The following is a 23702-nucleotide window of genomic DNA, read 5'->3' as shown; positions in this document are numbered from 1 at the left end:
CTTGAGCTTCAGATATGCTTTGATTTTGGTTTCAACTCCTAAAATGATCTAGAAAAACAGATGGAAGGTGTGGATAAACCACATGCATTCACAGTGGACCCAACAGAGTAACTCAGTATGCAATCCGATTTCTAATCTTACCAAACAGATTAACCGTATGGATATACAGTGCATACATCGAGGTGGGCCCTACGGTTAGTGTAACGCCCTAAAAATTGGGGGTCGTGCATATACTCGACTCCCGAGTTCCTGGGGTCACTTATAGCCAATTTTCATTAATATGCGATCCAGTCTAAATGCGTAGCCTGGAATCTCCTGGAACATGAAGTACATCCATACAAGTCCACTGAAATGAAAGAGACCGAAAACAAATATATATATAAATATATATACATGTCCAAAAGAATACATGGGTCGCATAAGATGCTACCCAACAAAATCGCAAAAGAATAGTAATTCCAAAAAGGAATAAAACTGAGCCCCTGCTCAGCGATCCAATTCCGCCTCTCAAGCTGGCAGAGAACCGCCCATCAACTGGAAGTATGATAGCTCGTCCTCCTCGTCCAGGCTCGTCTCGCCAGGCTCCTCCAGTCCTGAGTCACCTGCATCTATGAATGGGTTTGGTTGGTGTTTTAAAACACCGTCCCAGAATGGGAGTGAGTGATCAACTCAGTGGGTGCTATTAATCTTAAGTTATCACAGGCATCAATTATAATGTGATCTTAATGAAAAGCAGACAATCACATACGTCTAAGTAATCTTATTAATGCGCATGTATGCAGCATGACATGATGCATGCTCTCACCACAACACTCCCTCGTGCGACACCATTTAACGATCGCCAATGCCAACACTTCCTCAGTGCGACCTCGACTGCCGAGTCGCCACATAACTAGTGCGATGCAATGATCGTGTTAGCCGTGTGATTAGTTAAGTCCATTCATCCAGCAGATTTGGGAATCTGGTACACCCCACGTATCAATGCCCTAAATGGGTTGCGAGGCCAAGACCCCCTAATGCGTGAGGCCGAGACCCCGCGGTCCGTGATCCCGTCGGGTTCCTCATCCCCGACTTCAAGCACATGAGGAGTGTCATGAGAAAGGGATCGCTCGCGGTCACTATGGGGAGGCGCGGTACCCCAGCATAGGCCGATAGCTCGGACACAGTGTCTCATTCCACCATGCCCGGCTCACGAGGCTGTGGACCAAATTTTAAGTGGGTTATTGATGAGCTACAACGGTTGTAGGGTGTTCCAGGTTCCATACAAGTGTGAACAAGTAGGGTTAACAATCAAGGTTAGTCAGACAGTAGGCTAGACCACTTGAGTCGGGCGAGCATGAGGCGAATGACATCGGGCACAAAGGACCCATGTAGTCGAACTACAGCCACCCGCACACACCCGCCCAAACGCATGGGTCTAGCCATAGCATAGTCCAACCGATGGGACTACCGTCACTTCTCAAATTCCTGACCAACCTAAGGATAGGAATAGGGACTCATAGCATGTCAACTACCAAAGTATCAAGCATATTCAACACCATGTTCTCATGTTGCTCAATATACAATTCAAATTTCTCTAACGAGCAAACTATTAACATCATGAATAAAGTGTATGTGTGTGGTGTGGTTTGGTGAGGAAGTTAATACTTCCTCTAACTTAAGAAATCACATGCACAAGGGTAATGAATCATACATCCTATGAAGCAACAACACATATGAAAATCAAATATGGCATGAACATATAATAATCCATACATAAAATTATGTGAGAGACAAGAACAATCATCATAAGAGTCAAACCTACAATTCCATACTATTGCAACAAACATACAATTCCTAGGGTTCCTCTAGTTCTCCTAATATGGCATCCAAGCAATCAAAATTATTAATCTCATACTAGAATTGGTGCTAGGCTACCTAAGATCAATAGTCCGCACCTTCGAATTCGTTGGAGGCTTGGGAACGACCTAGGAGCGGGGATTTTTAGGGTTGAACGGCTGGAATCCCTAAAGCAAGCATTTGTATGTTAGAATCCATGCTAATCTCTCCTCAATACATGGATTTCAAGAAAAAGTGGTGAAGAATTTTACCTAAACGATCAACGGAGTGAATGTGTGGTTGTGGTGGAGGGATTTCCTTGGAGAAAGGGTAGAGAGTTACAAGGTTGAGCTTCCTTGGGCCCCACCATCAACAACACCCTCCTTCACTCTCTTCTTCCTCCCTCTTTCTCTTCCTTTCTCCTCTTTCTCTCTTCTCTCTTTCCTTTTCTAGGGCAAAATCGTATGGGGAGAGAGGGTGCCCAAATGAGGCCCTTTTATAATGCCAGATTTGGTGGAAATGGCCCCAAATGTTGGGTTTTTACTATACTAGACCTATGAGAGGGTCTTTCTAAGCTCTAGGGCCCACTATGGGGCGTACATATTGATATACACCGTAGGATAGTTAGCCCTAATGATGATCTACGTATGAACATGATTGGCCCGCCATTTGGATGCACCAATCGACAGATACGATTAGAAGTCTGTTCAACGGTCATCGATGGTTGATCGGGGCCAAGACTATACGGATATGAGCAGGAAAATATCCTTACTCCACGTGTGAAGTTTGGTCACAAACCGACGGTCCGAAATCCTCAACTTTGCATAAGAGTGAATGACTCAATTTACTTAAGTTCCAGTTCCTTTCTTTAGGGTATTTGCGTTTCTCATGCACTCGTCCTTCGGCTCAAGTTGAGCGGTTCTGGACACTACCCAGGTCCGAATCCTGCGATAAACGTCGAGCCCAGTAAGACGAACATTACTTTATAATTTTGGAACTAATGGCCCACCAACGAGCGGTCTAGAGCTTGTCCGGAAAATCGGGACGTTTTTGGAATGAATTTGGTATTGAGATTTCTCGTGGGAAATGATCAGGGTTTGGATTAACTATATTTATAGGGTAACTTATTTATAACTAGTGAAAGTGGATATTTGGTCATGATCACACTAAACCGTCGGTTTTAGACTAGAAGAGTAATGGGGTTGATTTAGTCTATTATTCAAGATCCAGGCCTTATCTGACTCTGCCCCGGTTAGATCTTTAATTTAGTCATGCTTGTCTTGATTAGTTAGCGAAGAGTCGGTTAGATTTGGGCCCTCTGGCCTTTAATTTTAATGAATTCCCACAATGGCCCTCTAGGATTCCTCATTGGCTTTGGGGCGAACCCAACACCCTCTTGGCCACCAAATTCGATGTGTAGGTACCTTATGGCCTAATGAGGGGCCATATAAAATTCAGGAACAAACGGATGAACGGTTATGGGGTTTGAGTAAACGGTTCCGATCTTCAAATGGCCCTGTGGAGTCCATTCCGGTGATTGGATCAGTTCTGGTGGCCCTCTGGTTATGAAATTCATAGGATAGTTGCTCCATGGCCCGATAAAGGGCCATGCAAAATTTGGAGACGATCGGATATGGAGTTTGGTCACACGGGCCTGATTTATGATCAACGGTCACCATTCCACGATCGGGTCCCAGAGTTTGTGGATGGGTGTAGGAAAATTTATTAGACCTCTCCTGAAAATGTAGAAGAGATCCGACGGCTGGATAACCTTGTATCTCGGTTTCATTTGCAAGTACCACATTCCGGTCCTGGCATAAGTGGGGTGCATTTAGTCAGTGCCAGATCCCACTTCTGGGTGTCCACTAAGTCCGTGGTCCGCGACGGTCTACAAGCCCAGTGAGCTCTATGGTTCTCTAAATTTTTAGATTTTTCTGACCTTCCCGCGTCACGGTACAGCCCACACGGGCTGTCGCTAGGTGTAAACGGCCATCTGGCTTGGAGGCCCGCACCAGGTTCTATCAGGACCCGTATGGCCTAATCAATTGGGCAAATCTTGGTCTAATTTATTTGTGATACCTCACTACGAGTAGCTTAAACGAACGGTCTTGTGGCAAATCCTACGTGGAATGCCCCAAGACACTGTTCTGGTTGGGTGGGACGTTACACTACACCTGATGTTCAAGTGATCGGGCGAATTCATTGGCTTCCTACGGCTGATTAATCGGATTGGTGCGGTTCTTTACTGGTACTACCCCTGTATACACTAACATTGAGTGTTAATAGTTAATAAGTAACATTATAAGTTAATTAAATAAAAAAAAATTAACGGAATTTTAAAAATCCAAAACAGTAAAAATCCAGGATGTTACAGTTAGGGTCCCACCCACCGGGCTGGTTCAGGGTCGGAGCCAAAGCGCGCTCGAGCTCTACGCATATTTTCAATTCTCGGACCCGAGGGTAACATAAGGTCACACATCCGCGGTGAATACATCATGTGGGCCCCACATCTGTACGTTACCACCAAAGCGTACCCCCCATAGGGAAACCTGTTATCATTATCAAATATCATAAGGTGGTCCATCTCAGTAGTCTGTAGAAATTAGACTGCAACACAACTTGTAGAATATAATAAGGTGGCCTCATCTCAGCAGTCTGCAGAAATTAGTTGGCTGGGTATAAATTCATTCACAGGTTGGTGAAAGGTGGGCCACACCAAAATCAGGTCCGTCACATGCAAGGGTGATTTTAACGAGGATCAGCAGAAGAGTGATAATCCCTACATATATAAAGCTTGATCTTAAAGCTACGCCTTGAAATTTCAGCCACCCTCCTTGGAAGGTCAGCTCAGTCCAACAAGAAGACAAATATGCATTACATCGTTTGGATGCCTGTAAAATCCTTAACTAGTAAAGGTATTACAAGTAATCCGATGGGCTGCTTGGATAAGTCTGGCAAAAAGTCTTCAAGCCTTTATAGCTAAAAAGACATTATACATCATAGAACACAACGGTTGATATGCAACCCTAATGTATGCATGCATGCTTTGATTCTCTCTGGGGCTTAAAAAATAAATATCAAATCCTTTTTTTATGTGATTTGACAGTTTTGGCGGGATGCAGGGCCCAAAGCTCTATGTGGTATGAATACCTACTTTATACACTGTAAACACTTTATAAGTTAGCCAAACACAATCTGAAAACAGATTACCACTTACAAGCCAAACAGGGTAGCATGTAAACACTTTACACCTTGAACTCTTTTTAGGAGTAAAGTGTTTGCAACTTAAAACTTTATGGGCATCCACACGATCCCCAGGAAAATCTGTACAGGCGGGATCCACATTTCATTGATCTAGATGGTTCACCTGGTGGGTCCCATCACAACACAATGTGCTCCAAAATACTACCCCATCGGATGATCTTAGCATGGTGTGCTGTAAAGGCTGGTACGGGGCCGTAAAGGCCGTTATGGGGGAAAAAAAAAAAAAGACCTATAATTGCCGTTAACGGTACGTTACGTCCCCTATAAAGGCCATAATAGCCCTATAATGGTCTATTACGGGACGAATACAGGTTTTTCATACTTTTTAATCAACATTACAAGGCAGATACAGGTTTTTTGAGGGTTTTTTCCATAAATAAATAAGAGAGAACGTAACGGCCGTTACAGGGCCATAATAGCCGTTATGCCCCGTATCGTAAAGGTAACGGTGGTGGCGTTGCGGCCACCATTACCCTTACGAAACACCTTGGATCTTAGCCATCCTATTTGGTGAACCTTTTTGAGGACTGGTCAGGTCACATGGCCCATCCATTGATGCAGCCCACCAAACCGACTACTGATAGGTCCCCAAACCAAAAAAGAAAAGAAAAGGAAAAAGCCATTTCACTGAGCTGAGCATCAAACAATACCTCTATTATAAAAGCATAATCATCATTCACCCCCTTCTCCCAAATCCATGTTAGATTTCCAACTATGAAAACAATCCTAATCAGTATCGTAAATTACCTTGAATCTATCTTCCCAAATTCAAGATTTTGTTTGGTTTATAATAGGAATTCAAGCATATCTTCTTTGGTCTCAACATGTAATCTACAACAAGAAGTATGCGATGCACTTGTCAATGTCAGATCATTCATGGGTATTCGAAAATGTTAGTACACCTTGGCCGCTTCAAAAGAACAACAAACAGGAAGGCCCCCCTTTTCATTCTGGATCTGGAGAACCACCAGGGACCAGCTGCAGTGAGCATGAGTGTCAGTATCTTAGAAATCGTAAATCACTAACATAGCTTTCACCTACATAGGTCACAAAGTAGTTCTATGTTCTTCACTTCTAAGCGTTTGGCATGAATTATAGAATGAAATTGCAATTGCAAGTAGCAAAAGTGGAGATAACCGGATTCTAATTTCATGAGCATCACAGAGGGGTCTAGGCTTGAGATTGTAATTATGTTACTTTCAAGCCTGATTTGAAACACATGCAACCGCAACTTGAGGGTGTACTTCATCAGACTACAGCCTGATTTTCAGGCCCCTCTCTCTCTCAACAACAACAACAACAAGAGAAAAAGAAAAAGAAAAAAAAAGGTTTGTGTTAACTTACAATGGCAATGTTGTTTCCATTCAGCAAAATCTGATCGAGTTTGGTTATACGACGCCCTTCAGCTGTGATCTCGCTGCAGAAATATAACAATAAGAAACAATTTGTGAAAATTGGGGAAACCTTGTCATTAACAGAAAATGTAAGAATGCCAACCACAGCTAGCTGTTCAATAGATGCCCAAAACACAAATATATTATGAGGTAACATACAGTGATAATGACTAGCCTTTCCATTTGAAGCAAGCACTAAGTACAGGTGGGCCCATTCATCCTGGATTTTGAACTGGGTAGCCCACCATGGATGGGTAATGGACCAAAAATCTCCTCCATTAAACATTCGCAACCATCCAATAGGTGGACTTATTGTTTCATATGGACAGCTGGCTATATATTTGCTTCCATCTGTAAGGGCCCAGGGTTATTCAATAGGAAGTTGGCACAATGGGTTACACCAAATAAATGGGGCATGTGTTACTGAAAGATTGGCCCCACATTACAGAGTTGGCACAAGGGAAAAAAACTTGTAATTTGGGTCATATCTTGTCGTACATGGTTATGAAACAAATAAACATTCCGCATTAACCAAATAAATGGTCATATCTTGTCATATCTTGTTAGTGTTGCTATATGTGTGTGTGTGTGTGTGTGAAAGATGAAGCAATTAATTAGGCAGAGCCAAGAAAGGAAAAACAAAGAAAAAGAAAACCATACAAAAGGAGAAAAGAAAAAAAGGGGCGAAAGCAACATTTACAACAGTAAAAGCATGCTCTTCTAATTAGGGTTCCACCTCCCATTTCAGAATATTGTGATTCTAAGATGCTTCAAGCTCTAAATTAGGTTGGTTTGTACTTCTGTTTATGTAATAAGTGTGGTTACAAGTACCAAGGATCAGGTACGCTTTTAGTCCTGCCTGAGGGGCCTGGACAATTAAGTAATTCTCCAAAACAACAAACAAAAAGGTATCAATATGTATTGGACAGCAACAACAAACCGTACACATGAAATTTCTCCAACATAGTTATACAACCAAAGGTTGCAATATACCAGATATGGATACCGATAAACAGATACAAGAATGGGGATATGAATCTCAATATCTCCAAAGCCCAAAAGACAGATGCGGTTATGAATACAGGTATTCCATATGTAATATGACATTCATATTTGGTTTTATGAAGAAATCATCATCCTCTAACCTTTCTCCCAGCAATTTGGGGATGGCAACTTTATGATGAAATATCTCTGTGTTCATATTCAGTGCTATGATGGAATATTTGATATCAAATTATGGAGAGCAAGATTGGGCTGATTCGGTTATGTACAACAAGAACCAAAAAGCCCCTGGTAAGGAGGGAAACTTCAATTAGGATTGGATGAATTGAAAAGAGGATGGGAGCAAGACTTTAGATCTTGGATCAAGGTGGTGAGAAAGTTTATGAAGGTTTGTTCACCTAGCAAGGATAGGAAGCTATTGGCAAAATAAGATTCATAAAGTGGACCTCGAATAGTTGGGACAAGGTTATGATGATAATGAAAGATCTGACTCTTTTTTCTTTTCTTTTCTTTTCTTTTCTTCTTTCTCTCTCTCAAATAGTTGGGACAAGGTTATGATGATAATGAAAGATCTCTCTCTCTCACTCTCTCTCTCTCTCTCTCTCTCTCTAGAATCATCCTATTCCATTAGCTCTAGCTCTATCAAATTGTTTACACTTGATTTAACACAACCATATTAGAAAACACCACATGGCAACAATATCTCAATGAAAATCCTTCTGGTCGTTAAAATGATAAAATTGGCCGTTATAATGGCCGATTTCCAACCAACAACAGCCACATCGGCTGATAATGCCTATAACAGCCTACTTTTGGCCAAAAACGTCCATAATGGTTGACTACAGCTAGAGGAAGGAAAATTGTTGGGAATCAAAAAAAGGCATGGCCGTGGTCATGGGACACGTATCACATGGCCAAAGCCAATTGGTAAAAATTGCCACTACACACGGCGAGATATGAGAGGTCACGATCACTTAGTAGCCTAACCGCTCTGGTAACCACTCATACTAAGAAGGTGGTCAAGCAATTACATAACTACTCATAACTGAGAAGGTCGTAGAGTGATTACATAACCACCTATAACTAAGAAGGTGGCAGATCAATTACATAATTGTCTCATATCATTTATAAATAAAGTAAAAAATGGGGTTCTCGCAAGGCTGCTACATTGCTACGTCGCAATGCCAAATTCTATGCGGATATGTTGAATTGGCACGCTGCTATGCAGGATCGCCATCGTATGCTAGACAATCACCACCCTCCATCAAGACAATCGTCATCCTTCGTCGGATGACCATTATACTACAAAGCCTAGTCTCTACCAAGTGACAAACAAATTGTCATTCTCAGAAACTTATTATAAGCGTATGTATTGTAAAATCATTAATACAATTTCAACTTTTGGCCTCTTATTTCTTTATTGTTACATTGTTGAACTACGATCAAAATCATGCAAATATTGAAGTCTTTTCGATTGAAAAGATAAAAAAAAAAAGAAGAACCCATTAAAAGGACAAACCCTTCTCTTTGCAAATCACCTAGCCTTAGTTGACAAGTGGCTGAATAGGAAGCCAATCCACAAAGTCCACAGTCTCTCGATCTAACTCAGCACTTGCCAACCCAACATAACACAACTCTACAACGGAATGCTACTTATCTTAGTTTAGTTTATCCAGTCCATCTACCCTACTGCGTTGGGCCGACTTTAGCTTTGTATTAGTGTAATTCCCTTCCATCTACATCAAGCACTGGATCACAATGAAATTGGTTGTTAGTTTCCCATCGACCGTTTTAACGACTGTAAAGATTTTCATTGAGATATTGTTTCCACATACTTCTTCTAAGCCGTTTGATCTAACTATGTTAGATCAAGTATAAACAATGCCCCTCACGTTAGGGTTGGCCATTTCGACCGTTTGTCCTTCTGTCAACATGAAGTAGCAAGTTTTGGCCAATTTTTTCTTTACAAAGATCCCATTTCATGGAGAACAGCTACCGACGGTTTACGCATTCTGCACGAGTTGTGCTCTTAGATCCTTTGAATCTTCACTAAGCCGGTCAGATCTTCTAACTATGTTGTTATATCGTTGAACTAAAAGTCACACATGCATCCCACCGAGCATGCCAAAAAATGGTGTTTCGTGGGTGCCAGAGCAGGATGTGGCTTGATTCAAACCAAACGCCTTGGACCCCAAGTGCCAAGATAGACCGAAGACCTTACGGATTGGTCGTCTATTTAGCCACCTGTCAAGTAAGGTGAGACGATTTGCAAAGGGGAGGGTTCGTCCTTCTAATGGGTTCTTCTTTTTTTGCATTTCGATCAAAATGACTTCAATATTCATGTGACTGCAACCGTAATTCAACAATGCAAAGGGAAAAAAAAATCGTCGAAAGTTGAAATTGTATTAATGATTTTATAGTATATACGCTTACAATCAGCTTCTAAGAACGACAATCCATTCGTCGCTCAATGAAGAATATGCTTCGTAGCAGGACAGTCATCTAGTGGAAGATGACGATCGTCTTAATGGAGAGTGGTGATTATCTAGCGTATGATGGCAATCTAGCATGCCGATTCAGCATAGCCATGTAACAACATAATAACGTAATAGCATAGCCACATAGAATTTGGCATAACAGCATAACAGCCTTGTGAATATGTATCATTGCAGTGGGTCTGATCGTGTTAGCCTCTGCACGGAGAACTCTGTTTTTGGCTTTATTTATAGATAATATGAGACAATTATGTAACCACTCCACCACCTTCTCAGTTATGGGTGATTTTGTAACCACTCTACCACTTTCTCAGTTATGGGTGGTTATGTAACTACTCCACCACCTTCTTAGTTATGGGTAGTTAATAGAGCGATTAGGCCACTAAGCGGTCATGGCCTCTCATATCTTGCCATGTAAAGTGGCGATTTTTATTGATCAACTTTGGCCCTATGACACATGTCTTATGACCACAACCATGCATTTATCTGATTCCCTACGATTCTCCTTCCTTTAGCTATAGTCAGCCATTATGGACATTGTCGAACAAAAATCAGCCGTTATGGGCATTATTGGCCGGTATGGCCGTTGTCAGTTAGAAATCGAGCATTAGTTGCCCATCGGCTATTTTAACGACCAATTTTGCCATTTTAACAATAGTAAAGATTTTTATTGAGATATTATTGCCACATAGAGTCTTCTGAGTTGTTTGATTTGATTGTGTGGGATCGGGTGTAAACTCAAACAAGGTATTGCTTCATAATCCTTCTAAAATGCTACATTTAACAAATTTGTTAATGATTACTGTTATGGGAAAAATGAACCGACTAATTAGAAAAGGTCAGGTCGGAACTTTGTGCACTTCACTAAATTAGACGACGACAAATATGGCTACAAATCCAACCTTTGACCCCAGACTGAGCAGGGAATGAGGTCGAGCTCGGTCTCTCGTCAGCAGGTTAGAAGATTCACTAACCTGCCTGACACCAAGAAGAAGCTCAACTACTCGCCGAAGGAGTCAAGTCGGCATAACCCCAAGCCGGTACAACCCCAAGTCAGTACTATCCATCTTATGTTAGTTCTGACCTGATCCCAACGTGTCTACCCAAGGTCCCATCCGAGGATCTAGGAAAGTGGCCGCAACATGAATCTACCCGAGATCTTAGCCGAGGATCTCGGAAGATCCTCGCGACATATACGAGATCCGAATCCTACTACAACACGTTCCTACTAAACAGGGAAATCCCCTCTACTCCACCCATTCTCACTTATAAAATAGGAGCACCTCCAATGGTGAAAGGTAAACACAATCTCTAACCTAAAACCCCGTTTATGACGAAACCCATACTCTTTATCTAACTTAGGCATCGGAGGGTCCCCTGTACTAGCCAGGGTCTCCTTTGTCTGCCCATTGTGCAGGTACTCGAAGGTCCAAGGAAGGCTAACCAGATTTCTGCATCAACAATTACTATTTTACAATACACATGCATTTTGAAGGGTCATAATCAGATATGTGAAGCTACAAGGAGGCAGGGAATTTCCAACCACACAATGGTGGAGATTGGATCATTTTTTAAGCTAAAGTTCCACTACAAATTTACATATGTACAAACATGAAAGAAGGAGACTAAGTTGGTTTTTTCTACTTTGTAATCTCCTCCACCCATCTCACAAGTTGCCAAGGATGGGCTAAAGATATTGGCCATCAAAACACACTTGTCGGCTCCCATTTGATGATTGAAAGAGGGGCTTGAATCCAAATGTTCCTTTAAACATTGCCAAAGGACTTGCACTTCGTCCTCATTGGAGTTGGCAATCCCAATGGGTCTAGAGAAAGCACCACGAATTGGATCTCAATCGTCCCTAACTCCCCGTTGACACCACCTATCCTAGTCGAGCTTGCATTGTCTCTAGGTCTCCCATGAAATTGCGTTTCCACATCCCATTTGGCGAAAAACACCAAGAATGGCTCAACTATTGGGGTTCCCTTCCCCTTCCCCAATGACCATAGCCCAAGCCCTTAAAATATTGGAGCAAATGATCCCTACAAAAGCCTTGAGAATTAGAAACCATGAAATGATCAGCCCTATAGCCAATTCAATCACCAGAGAAGTACTAATGCTCTTACTTCTAAACACCATGTTTGTTATGCCATGGGTGGTAATGGGCTAGGCCAAGGTTGGCCCCAACCCCAATTGGGTTGAAAAGGCATTGGACTGATCGAAGGATTGAAATAGTCCAATCTAAGAAATTTGTGGGGATATCCCCTTGGACTAATCTATCCATGATAAGTCCCATAATATAAATTATTTTGGTCATTAAAACATGACCCCGGATTCAAGTGTTTTAAACTAGACAGAAATGTTGAATGGGAATCGGCCACAATTGTCTTTAAACTATCAATTCTTTTTTTTCAATTATTAATAACAATGGCCCACTTGATGCTTGGACTAGGCCAATGGGCCAAATTGGACCATTCATCATTGAACCAAGCATGGACTCGAGACCTAGATTTCAAGCACAAGCCTAGCCATTGGGCCAAGTTCAGGAGCCCAAGCCCTAGCCCTACAGGGTTGGGCCACCGGCCCACTGTCGTCCCTATGCTCTACTACCTCCACACAAACCACCATATCATATTAAGGACCAAATGCCACAACAAGCCACCCCTTACAAATTCATAGCCAAATTCCTACGGTTCAAGAAGAGCACACCGAGTCACCTCTAGCATCATCTAATCCATACCAAACAGGCTTTAAGATTGAGTGCTACACATCCTGAGTAAATTCCGCAATGAATAACATATGGCTTCAACACATACCCTATCCTGCAACTATAAGAAACAGCCATTAACAAGGACTTTTTACTGGTTTCTCAAGTGATCTAGGGTAAGAATCTTATCAAGAACCGCTACCTAGCCAAAAAGCAGCAACCCTAGGAGGGCAACCAAGCTTCCACACCAAATCTATTGAGACCTTCTGATATCCTGCACCAAATATCTGCTTGTAGAATGAACCAAGACGATCCCATTTCCAAGCTCTTATTTGTACTGACTATCAGGATGAACGAGCCTTCGAGCGTGGAAACGGGAATCAATTTCTTCATCTATGATATTCCTGCTGAACCAAATATTTCAAACGATTTGACCTCCCTCACTTGAAAAGCAATGATCTATAGTTAAGTCCTCCCTGAGCAATCTCTACAATTTCTAGAGAAGGTGACAAAGAGGTTGATCAGAACACCAATATCCTCCCGAAGCACACTTTGGAAACATTGCCAACAGCATAGATAATTCCTTTCTCAAATTAGGTTGTATCTTTTGTATAGCACGCCATGCTCCCAGAACAGAATGAGGTGGCCTGATCTGAGAACCCCAACCATTTCCACATTTCCCGAATTTCTCACCAATGACCTTCTTCCATAAGGTGTCGTCCTCCTGAGAGAACTCTTAAGTATCATTTTCCAAGAAAAGCAAATTCAATGAGCTAAGCCTTTTTATTCATCCCTCGTTCTCTTTAGGTTAGTAGGCATTCCCATTTCACTAGAGGATCCTCCTTTTATCCTCCCTCTCTTGCCACATAAAGCCCCTTTGGATTTTCTCCAATCTTTCTACATGCTTGGCGTGAAATACAAGAGAGCGATATAATAAACAAGCATATGATTTGTTTAAGCAAGCAACATTGCTCAACAAGTCCACACACACACACACAAATCTTTCTCATTGGAACCTGATTATGTTAAAGTCGCCCCCAATACAGCAGGGAAACTTCATTTCTGATGAACCAGATTTAGTTCTTCCCAAAAATCATCCCTACCTGCAGAATCGTTTGGGCCAGAAACTGAAGTAAAAGTCCACAAGAAACCATCCCTGGAGATCTGAACACAACAGAAACAGGGAAAGATCCAATCCACCTATCTTCTCTGTCAAAAACGACACAAAACTACAATTCCACCAGACACCCATAGTGAGTTCAAGCCCACCCAATTGCAAACTGCTCCCCTTCCCCAGACAAGAAACTGAGAAAATTGTTAGAAATTCAGATGTAACAAATGCAATACAACAAGATCCAGTTCAAAACATTCCCCATGAGTTTCCTAGAGTATCTAGTGCCAGTATCAGTATCATGTTACATCTAACATGACACGACGATCACATGCAAGTATCTGTGTATTATAGTGCAAGTTATGGTGGAAATGAAGATGACTGCAAAGTTCAAAAGGGTCATATTAGAGATCCAGTGGTTTTGGAGAGGCAAGTTAGGCCAAATTGGAAGTCAACGAGGGCCCAGCCTCAATTGCCCTCGAGCTGAATAAGGACAACTGGCTTGCCTCGAATGTATGCAAAATTTGAAGGACTGTTTTGTGTTGGATAAACAATAGAAAAAGATAAAACAGTTTGGAGATAAGGCAGTCGGATTGGCCAAAGATCTGACTATAAGATCTAGCACATCGGGTAGGGCCCCTTTTATCTTCTTTTCCTATTCTCAAAAAGACTTCTTCAATATTTTTTAGAAGATAATTGTTGAGTCATTTATGTGGGCTTTTTAGTATTTTGTCCACTCACTTCTGTGATTAGATCAAGTTGAATTTGCCTTCAGATAAGGGAGACTAGTACGAAGTGGCAACACTTGAAATGAATGTTGAATTTTTGGTCATGAATAATAAGTTTTGGGTTAGCCTTTTTGAAGCTTCACATAGTTCAAAACAAAGAGTCGGATTCTCTCTTTTGATCTTAGAATCATCATATCATCATCCAAGCCTTATCCCAACAAATTGGGGTTGCTTACTCTTAATCTTAGAATCCAGTCAAACTGAATCGCAATACTACAATTCAATAAAGAATAAAGTAAATTACCAATGCTGAAAACTGGGAAATCCTAACCATCAAATGTTCAGCAATCTGTTGGTTGAATGAGGACCATTGTTGTATTATCTTTTCCTAAAAATCAATTTGTTGGCCACCAATAGAAGGATGGAATTTTCAATATGAGAGATTTTGGTTCAAGGTCCATCAACAATAATATCAATGGTTCGGATTCTGGAACCACGGACCTGCTTGAACAAACTGAAACCCAATTTAATTGTGAAACTTTCGGCTAGAGCATCACATAATGCTAGGATGGCTTCTCATTGGTATTCTTCCAAGTTCGTTGTGAGGTGGTGGTGGAATTTGGTCAAAGAGCAAAGTTGAATTCAAATTTCAGAGATCAATATGACTCTCGTCACCTGTCCCTAAGATGGAAGGGCTCAAGCAGTGGTGCTGTATCAAGCAGTTTGAGGTGACGAGGGGTAGCTTTATTTCATTTGCTTGACCTTGATGAATTGGTTATTTTCATTTATTTTTTTAAGGCAGCAGTGAAGGTGAAAGACATTTGTCCAATTAGTCTTTTGGGAGTATCTACAAGATTATTGCTCAAGCATTAGCCTCTTGCATCAAGGATGACATGCTGAATATTTTCTCGCCTTTTCAAGGAGCTTTTGTGGGGCTCAACTAATACTTGACAGAATTTTGGTTGCAGATCAATGTCTTCATCCTAGAAAGATGGAGAGAATATGGGACATCCTCTATAGAAAGCCTATGATGATGTTGAGTGGGATTTTGTTATTTATCTTTCAAAAAGAACAGGCGTTGAAGAGAATGGTACAAAATAGATCAAGGAATGCATATCCATGGCCTCCTCTATTTTAATTAATGGACTCCATGTTGGCTTTTCAAAAGCTCACGAGGCATATTACAAGGTGATCCCCTTTCACTCTCTCCTCACTTCGGAGTTTGGTGATGGAGAGTAAAAGAAACTTATGCCAAAGGGCTCTAGCCAAAGATTGTCATCTCCTAAAAGGTTTCGACATAGGGAATGAAGGGATTTAGATATCTTATCTACAATTTGCAAATAAGACCTTGGTTCTTTGTAAAGCTTCAGGGAACAAGTTGGAAATCTCGAATGTAATATTCAATGCTTTTAGTGGCCTCATGTTTGCAGTTAATCTTAATAAAAGTGAAATGGTTGGATAGAGAAGAGAAAGTGAACATTCTTGAGCAAAACAGGGGATGCAAATTAGTAAGTCTGCTGATCAAGTATTAGGGGCTATATCTAGACAGCAATACTAATTCAATATCGACTAGAATCTGTTTGAAAAGGAACTTCATGAGAAATATTTGAAATGGAACTTGTTATTTGGAAATGAAGCTGCATTTTGTTGAGGCCCATAGTAAATTAATTTACAGCTGCGCTTTCAAATATTCCACATTGGTCCTCGATATCTTTCATTATTTCAGGATCCCCAATTGAGGGTACGGGATTTATTTGAGAAGGGATGAGGCATGCTGTTTGTGAGGGAAAGTGGCAGACGGTGCATTTTTGGAATGATGTTTCTTTGGGGAAGAAACCTCTTGCAATCAAATTTTTGAGACACGTTCGTGTGGCAATGGTGAAAGGCATGCTTGTTTAGGATTGTTCCAAATGTTGGGAGAATCTTGATAAAATGGAAGGGTTCAAAAGTGTCATGAGAAAGTTGCATGAGGTGTGTGTGAATCATATAGGAAGGATTCACAAGGGTGTGAAAATGGACCATGGACAGCTGATTCTCATCTAAATCCTTCTATCTTTTTTCGTGTTATGGAAAGGACTGGAGAACTCCTTGCACCTTTGTTTGAATTAGGTTGGAGTAGAGTTGAAGCCTTTCCATGATCCGTCACTTGACTACAAAATTCTCACCCTTGAGCATCTCCCTTCAACTGAAAAATTGGTTCCTTAACATTGGCTTCATATGTAAAAAGGAGGATATTGTCCATCATCTCTACACCCATTGTGATGAAGTGAGATCGTCGTCGTCGTCGTCGTCATCATAGCCTTATCCCAACAAATTGGGGTTGGCCACATGAATCATTTTATGCCATTACACTCTATCAAGGCCCATGACTACAGTTGGACCATAGGTCTTCAAGTCTTTTCTTACTACCTACACCTACATCCTATTGGGCCTTCCCCTTGCTCTTTTAGAGCCTTCAACTTGTACCCACTCCTTCTAACCGGTGCAGTTCTTCGTTGACGTTGCACATGACCAAACCATCCAAGTCTACTTTCGCTCATCTTATTACCTATTGGTGCTACTCCTAAATTCTCTTAAATGCATTCATTTCTAATTCTATCTTTCCTTCTGTTGCCAATCATCCATGTCAAAATCCTCATTTCAGCTACACTCATCCTAAGAACATGTTGTTCTTTAACTGCCCAACATGATGTCCCTTAACGCATGGTTGGTCTTATAGCCACCCCCAAGATAAGGACAAAATTACTAAAGGGGTGCTTGCAACAAGTCACTAATTCCAACTCTTGCAATAATAAAATCCCTATTAACTTGTGAACCCACACCTTAGTGCATCTTGTGTAGGGTCTACTAACTGATTGACCGGTCATGTCCGCCCACAAAACCATCAGGCAAGATGTGGGGCCCAAATATTTGATCTTGATATACCATGGGTCCCACCCCTAGCCTTTCATGGGACCTGCTCCTAGGCTACATCACCCAGGCCGTTTGGTTTTGGTAGTGTGGTTGGGGATGACAGACGCATTGTTCGCTTGTCTTTCTCAAGGCCTAGTGGAAAGTTTACATCTATGAAGGCAGGGACTTTTAGCTCATATAGAGAATTTAAGACTATTTTCCAAATTTGTCTCTTATTGTGGAAGGGGAACATTGAGCGTAATCTTGCAGCTAAAGTCCAGGTTGGACAATGTAAACTATCTTCCCCCTTTGTACAAAATACTCAATTTGGCCTCTAGACCAAACATTCCCCTTAGACGTGTGGACTAATCAGTAAATATGGGGAAGCATTGGCCAAGGAAGGGGTGCTTCCCCCTTCTCTATGCATTGGGGATTCTTTCCACATTCCTTGATGTGGTTTTTGCTCTTGTTTTATGACAAAATTTCAACCCCTCTCACAAAATAAAAAAGCACAATGCTCTGGCCAGACACTAGTAAGATACCATTTTGGGTCCTCATTTCAAGTGGTCCCATGGTTCAGCAATTCGAACCATTGACATGATGGGTCACACTATGAATGCCCCATGCACAAAAAATCCCCAGAATTGGAAGAAGCCTAGCCTTTCAAAAGCTAACGAATAAATAGACAATTGAAAAACAAAATGCAGCAACAGTGCATCTTCTACTAGAATGAGAAAGGTCAGATATTCTAAGGATAGTACAGCCCATCCACAATGGGACCCATCATTTTCGCGGTTTGGATAAATCCGGACGCTTCTCAGTCTAATCTTTCTATAGCATGCTTTTAGATTGCAGCCTCAGGGATACCTCTATTATTGTGGCTGCTTCCAAGTTTATTTGGTGATATGGAGGCATGGAGCTCCTCCAAGAGTAGGGGCGTTTGCGTGGTTGGTTGGTCAGAGCAAAGTTTTGACAGTTGATGACATTTAGAAGTGGGGAATGGCTATCCCAAATGTTTGCTTGATGTGTACGGTGAATGCAAAATCAATGGATCACCTCTTTATGCACTGCTCGACAGTGTCCTTTTCGTGGAATAGTATTCTATCCTCATTCCGGGTTTCGTGGCCCTTTCCAGTTTCTAGTGATCTATTCATTTTGTCTTGGCATGGGTTGAATCTCAAAAAGGACTTGCAAGTCCCATGGCATCTGGGTCTATTGGCGGGGCTTTTGGGTGATTTGGGAAGAAAGAAATGGGAGGTGTTTTAGAAATTCAAGCCACTGAGTAGGATGGGTTGTGTTGAAAGTTAGAAGCCTAGTTATTGAATGAGATTCAGGTTTTGAGGAGGGAGGGAGGAATTGATTATTCATGTAAATAGTTTGGGAGGTTCTTGCCCTCTTTGTGTATAGTTTTTGCCTCTTGGCGCTTGCTTATAATATACTTTTGTTACCTTTCAAAAAAAAATATAAAAAATCACTGGCTTCATTCGTCAACTGAAAACTCAAACTCTAAAGTATAAACATTCAGCCCAAGCATTGTGTAGAACATCAAGAACGTGATACACGACTTTGGTCATCTACCATATTGTAAACTGACTGGATTCCAATTCAGTTCAATGGAGCAACCAAACACGCCCTAATACATGATGTTGAACGGCATTAAGTCATGTGTGGAGATGGATGGAGAGAGAGGAAGAGGAATCCGTACTATTCAGTGACGTCTTCGAGGACCATGTTGACGTAGACGTCGAAGCCTCTTAGGGTTCCAACCAGCTCCTTATCACCCTTCATTATTACCCATATCTTCGATCCTATGCATCGATCTATCAGCTCTGTGGCCCACCACCAGATGCATTCAGAATATAGAAAGTTTTAGGAAAAACATACAAATGAAAGTGAGAGAGGAAGAGAGTACCTGACGGGAGTAGTTGAGAAGGGTTGTGCGACATTTTCCTTTCGATTGCAGAGAGAGGAGCTTCTTCTCTTCTTCTCTCTCCTTCTGCCTCTCTCTCTCTCTCTCTCCGTCGAAGGGCTGACGAGAAAGCTGCCCCCACCCTCTCTATTTATGTGAAGAAAGAAAGGGACGCGCGCGAGCGACCGTAGGAATATCGATGGATCGGGTCGATCCACGGGTCATCTGGCCCGACCCGCCGCGAGTCGTCCTCGGATAAATGGGCAGTCCGTCGGGCTCCGGTTAGAAAAAACCGAGCAAATTTAGGTAACCGGGTCTGGCTCCGATTGAACCCCACCCAATTGGACGCGACGCCCGTCTCTAGCCTCGAACGGGCGGATATGTGTAGGGCCCACCATATATGCACATTTCTGTGTGGGGCCCACCATAATGTACATGCCTATCATTTTAAAGTAAGAGCTAAGAAATGAGGCATATGTGGTCCACTTCATCGTTGTATCTACCTCAATTCTTAGCTCATACTTTAAAAATTGATAAACAGATATTACAGTGGCTCCACATATATTTGCCTGTTTATGGCTAGAGATGTGCGAGAGTAAGATGCAAAGGTAACCAGATCTAGCCCTTTTCAAATGGATGCTACGAATGATCTGAACCAAAACCTATAACCAATTAATAAAATATATAAAAGATATTTTATTTTAATTTAAAAAATTAATAATATTCTCTTCCATGTCGAGATGAATATTTATATTTAGGGTTTAACCATTTTATGACATGGGTATTAAATTATTGATGAATGCTTTTGTCAAGTTTATATTTTTATTTCAATTATTATAATTGAATTCATTTTAGTCATGCACGTTATACAAAATTGAATTATTTTTTGTTACTATGGTGAAAAAAAACTCTTCCAGTCAAAAGACAAAAAAATAAAAACTTATTAAAAGGATAAACCTCCTTATTTAAAATCATTTAATTGCACACAAAAGCAGCTAATAAATAAATGAACCATTCAAATTTGGTTGTAAAAGATAGCCTCTAGCCTCTTTATTTAGTTCGACACTGAGGCCAAATGAAGTCAATTTAAAATGAGCTAAAAAGGGTAGTTGCTCTTACCCAAGTGGTAGACTCTTAGGAGTTTCAACACCTGGTTAAGGGTTGAATACCCATGGGTGATGAAATCCCACTACAGCGTGAGCATGTGATAGTGTGTGTGCGTGTAAACTTTTTAAAAAATATATATATAAAACAGAGCTAAAAAAGGTTTTATAATGCTCCTTACAATACTCACATATACACAACTGAATTTCAATTCAAACAAAAACTTAAACAAACTGCACCATAAAGAAGGATAAGGATGGAATGCCTACTGTTAGTTGGGTGTAGGGTTCATGTACTTTGTACTTACCATATTGTTAAAGCATACATCAACATAAATCATCAATATCAAGGGCTGTAAATTTCCAAACATTGCTCTTTTATGAAAGTCGGTAGTTTTCTCCAACCCCACATCTAACACACTCACTTACTCATCCGTACCATCGTTATTCTATCCGTTGTCTTTAATGTTTAAATATAATCTGTCCACTACTAGGCTAATGAATTGAAGTTGCATCACAGCATAAGATATAACCAAGCCGGTTCAGTCAACAGGTGAGACACGTGCATCCTTGAAATGGGCAATTCTTTTTTCCAGTCAGCATTATTTCAGGAGGTGGGTCCCATCGGATGAGTGGTCCTGATTGGTTTTCGGGCCATCCCATGTTCCCGCGTGCCTAATTGGACCATGTTCAACGCCTCTCAGCCGCACCCTCTTGCTAAGCGAGAAACTACTCCTCCCAACACGCGACACTAAGCAATGTAAGCCCTCCATCATGTGGGCCCCGCCCAATTTAAAAATCTGCTATCCTCCATAGTGATGCTGTAACATCCTTGATTTTCACTGTTTTGAATTTTCAAAAAATCTATCAATTTTTATTCTTATTTTTATTTTATTTAATTAACCTAAATATTACTTAATGACCATTTAGCACTCAATGTCAGTTTATACAAGGTGTACCAGTGAAGAACCGCACAAGTCCGGTTAATCATGTAACGTCCCGTCCAACCAGAACAGTGTACTGAGGCGTCCTCGTAGGATTTGCCGCAGGACCATTCGTTTAAGCCACCCATAGTGAGGTATCACAAATAGATTAGACCAAGATTAACTCAATTGAATATACCAGACGAGCCTTGATAGAACCTAGTGCGGGCCGTCAAGCCAAATGGTCATTTACACTTGGCAGCAGCCCGTGCGGGCTATACCGCGACATGGGAAGGTCAGAAAATTATAAAAATTGAGGGGAGCATAGATCTCACTGGGCTTGGGGACCATGGTGGACCACGGACCCAGTGGACACCCAGAAGTGTAATCTGGCACTTGCCAGATGCGCCCCACCAATGCCAAAATTAGAATCTGGCACGTGTAAATAAAAACTGAAATGTGAGACATTTCAACCATCAGATTTCTTCATAATTTACGATGAGGGTCTAATGTATTTTTCTACAACCGCCCATTCATCCCGTTGATCGTCTAGGTAAGAACCATCACCCTTTTTTTCCTTAAAACCCTTGTGATGAGGAGGGATTTCATAAATTTCTAACATGCAAATGGTTGTATTAGGGAATCCGGCCGTCCGACCCCAAAAGCCCTCATTCCTAGGTCGTTTCCAAGATCTCAACAATCCATAGGTGCGGACTATTACTCCTAGGTGGCTTAGCACCAATTTCAATATGAGCTTAATGATTTTGACTGCTTCCTTGATGCATTTAGAGAATATAGAGGAACCCAGGAATTTATATTTATTTAGAGTGGTTTGGAATTGTATGTTTATTTGATTTCCCCACATGACGTTGTTCTTGCTTCTTACATGACTTGGTGCAAATTTGATGATGACTTGTTGGATTGCTCATATGATTGCTCACGTGATGATGCCCTATAGCTTGCATGCCTTATTTACTTCATGTGTAATTTGTTTTCCATGAGTTGTAGGAAGTGAGCAACTTCCTCACCAACACACCCAACACTCATGCACCATTGCTCATAAATTATTAGCTTGCTTATCAGGTGAATATGGATTATATGTTTAAGGTATGAGAACATGATGATGATTTTGCTAATAAATATCCCTGTCCATTGACATGTTGTAGACCACCATCCAAACCCTAGGGTTGGCCAAGAAAATGGGGAAAGTTAAGGCGGTCTCGTTGGTAGGACCGCCTTAAGGCTAAACCCATGGATTTGTGCGAGTGCGTGTGGGTGACTGTAGTTAGACTACATGGGTTGCTTGCACCCGATGTCGTTCCGACATGCACTTGCCTGGACTCGTGCGTCTAGCCTACTGTCTGGCCAACCATGATTGTTAACCCTATTTGCTCACACTTGTATGGAACCTGGGACACCCTATAACCGTTGTAGCCCAACAATAACCCACTTGGAATTGGTCCACAGCCTCGTGAGCCGGGCATGGTGGAATGGGACACTATGTCCGAGCTGTCGGCCTACGCTGGGGTGACGCGCCTCCCTGTAGTGATCGCGAGCGACCCCACATTCAGCACCCTCACGTGCTCGAAGTCGGGGATGGGGGAAACCCGACGGGTCAAGGATCGCGGGGTCTCGGCCTCACACATTGGGGGGTCTTGGCCTCGTAATTAGTTCAGGGCATTTGATACATGGGGTGTATCAGATTCCCAAATCTGCTGGATGAATGGACTTAACTAAGAACCCGGTTAACATCATCATTGCATGACATTAGCTAGGTTGGCGACTCGGTAGTCGAGGTCGCACTGAGGGAGTGTTGGTATTGGCGATCGTTAGATGTTGTCGCATGAGGGAGCATTGTGTTGAGGGCATACATCATATCATCCTGCATGCATGCACATTAACAAGACTAGATAGATGTTTATGATTGATTGCTTTTCATTAAATTCTTATTATAATTGATGCTTGTTGCAACTTAAGGCTAATAGCACCCACTGAGTTGATCACTCACTCCCACTCTGGTACGGTGTTTTAAAACACCAACCAGACCCGTTCATAGATACAGGTAATACAGATTTCATGGAGCCTGGTGATGCAAACCTCGAGGAGGAGGACGAGTTCCCTTACTTCCAGTTGATGAGCAGGACCCCGTCGGATCAGTAGATGGGTCGTTGGATCGCTGCGCAGAGGGCTCAGCTTTATTCGTTTTTTTGACATATTATTCTTTATGATTTTGTTGGGTGACACCATGTGTGACCCTTTATATTTTTCTTGGTCATGTATATGTGTGTGTGTGTGTGTGTGTGTGTATATATGCTAATTCTCTTTCATTTCAGTCAGCAGGTGCATTTGTACTTCA

At 41.6% G+C, this 23702-nt stretch overlaps 1 protein-coding gene across 1 annotated transcript; it reads right to left on the bottom strand.

Annotated features, from left to right (window-relative positions):
- Positions 1-5710: 5710 nt before the first annotated feature.
- On the bottom strand, positions 5711-19484 carry LOC131217137 (sm-like protein LSM5). Its single transcript, XM_058211913.1, has 4 exons — positions 19324-19484; positions 19117-19240; positions 6427-6499; positions 5711-6060 (listed from the first exon to the last, which is right to left on the bottom strand). The coding sequence occupies exons 1-4, from the start codon at positions 19355-19357 to the stop codon at positions 6028-6030; spliced, it is 264 nt and encodes an 87-aa protein (XP_058067896.1). The 5' UTR covers positions 19358-19484; the 3' UTR covers positions 5711-6027.
- Between the last annotated feature and the right edge of the window lie 4218 nt (positions 19485-23702).

Source organism: Magnolia sinica, chromosome 10 (assembly GCF_029962835.1).
Source record: "Magnolia sinica isolate HGM2019 chromosome 10, MsV1, whole genome shotgun sequence".
Classification (NCBI taxonomy): domain Eukaryota; kingdom Viridiplantae; phylum Streptophyta; class Magnoliopsida; order Magnoliales; family Magnoliaceae; genus Magnolia; species Magnolia sinica.
Note: the sequence above shows the minus strand (reverse complement) of the source record. Positions and strands in the feature narration are given on the sequence as shown.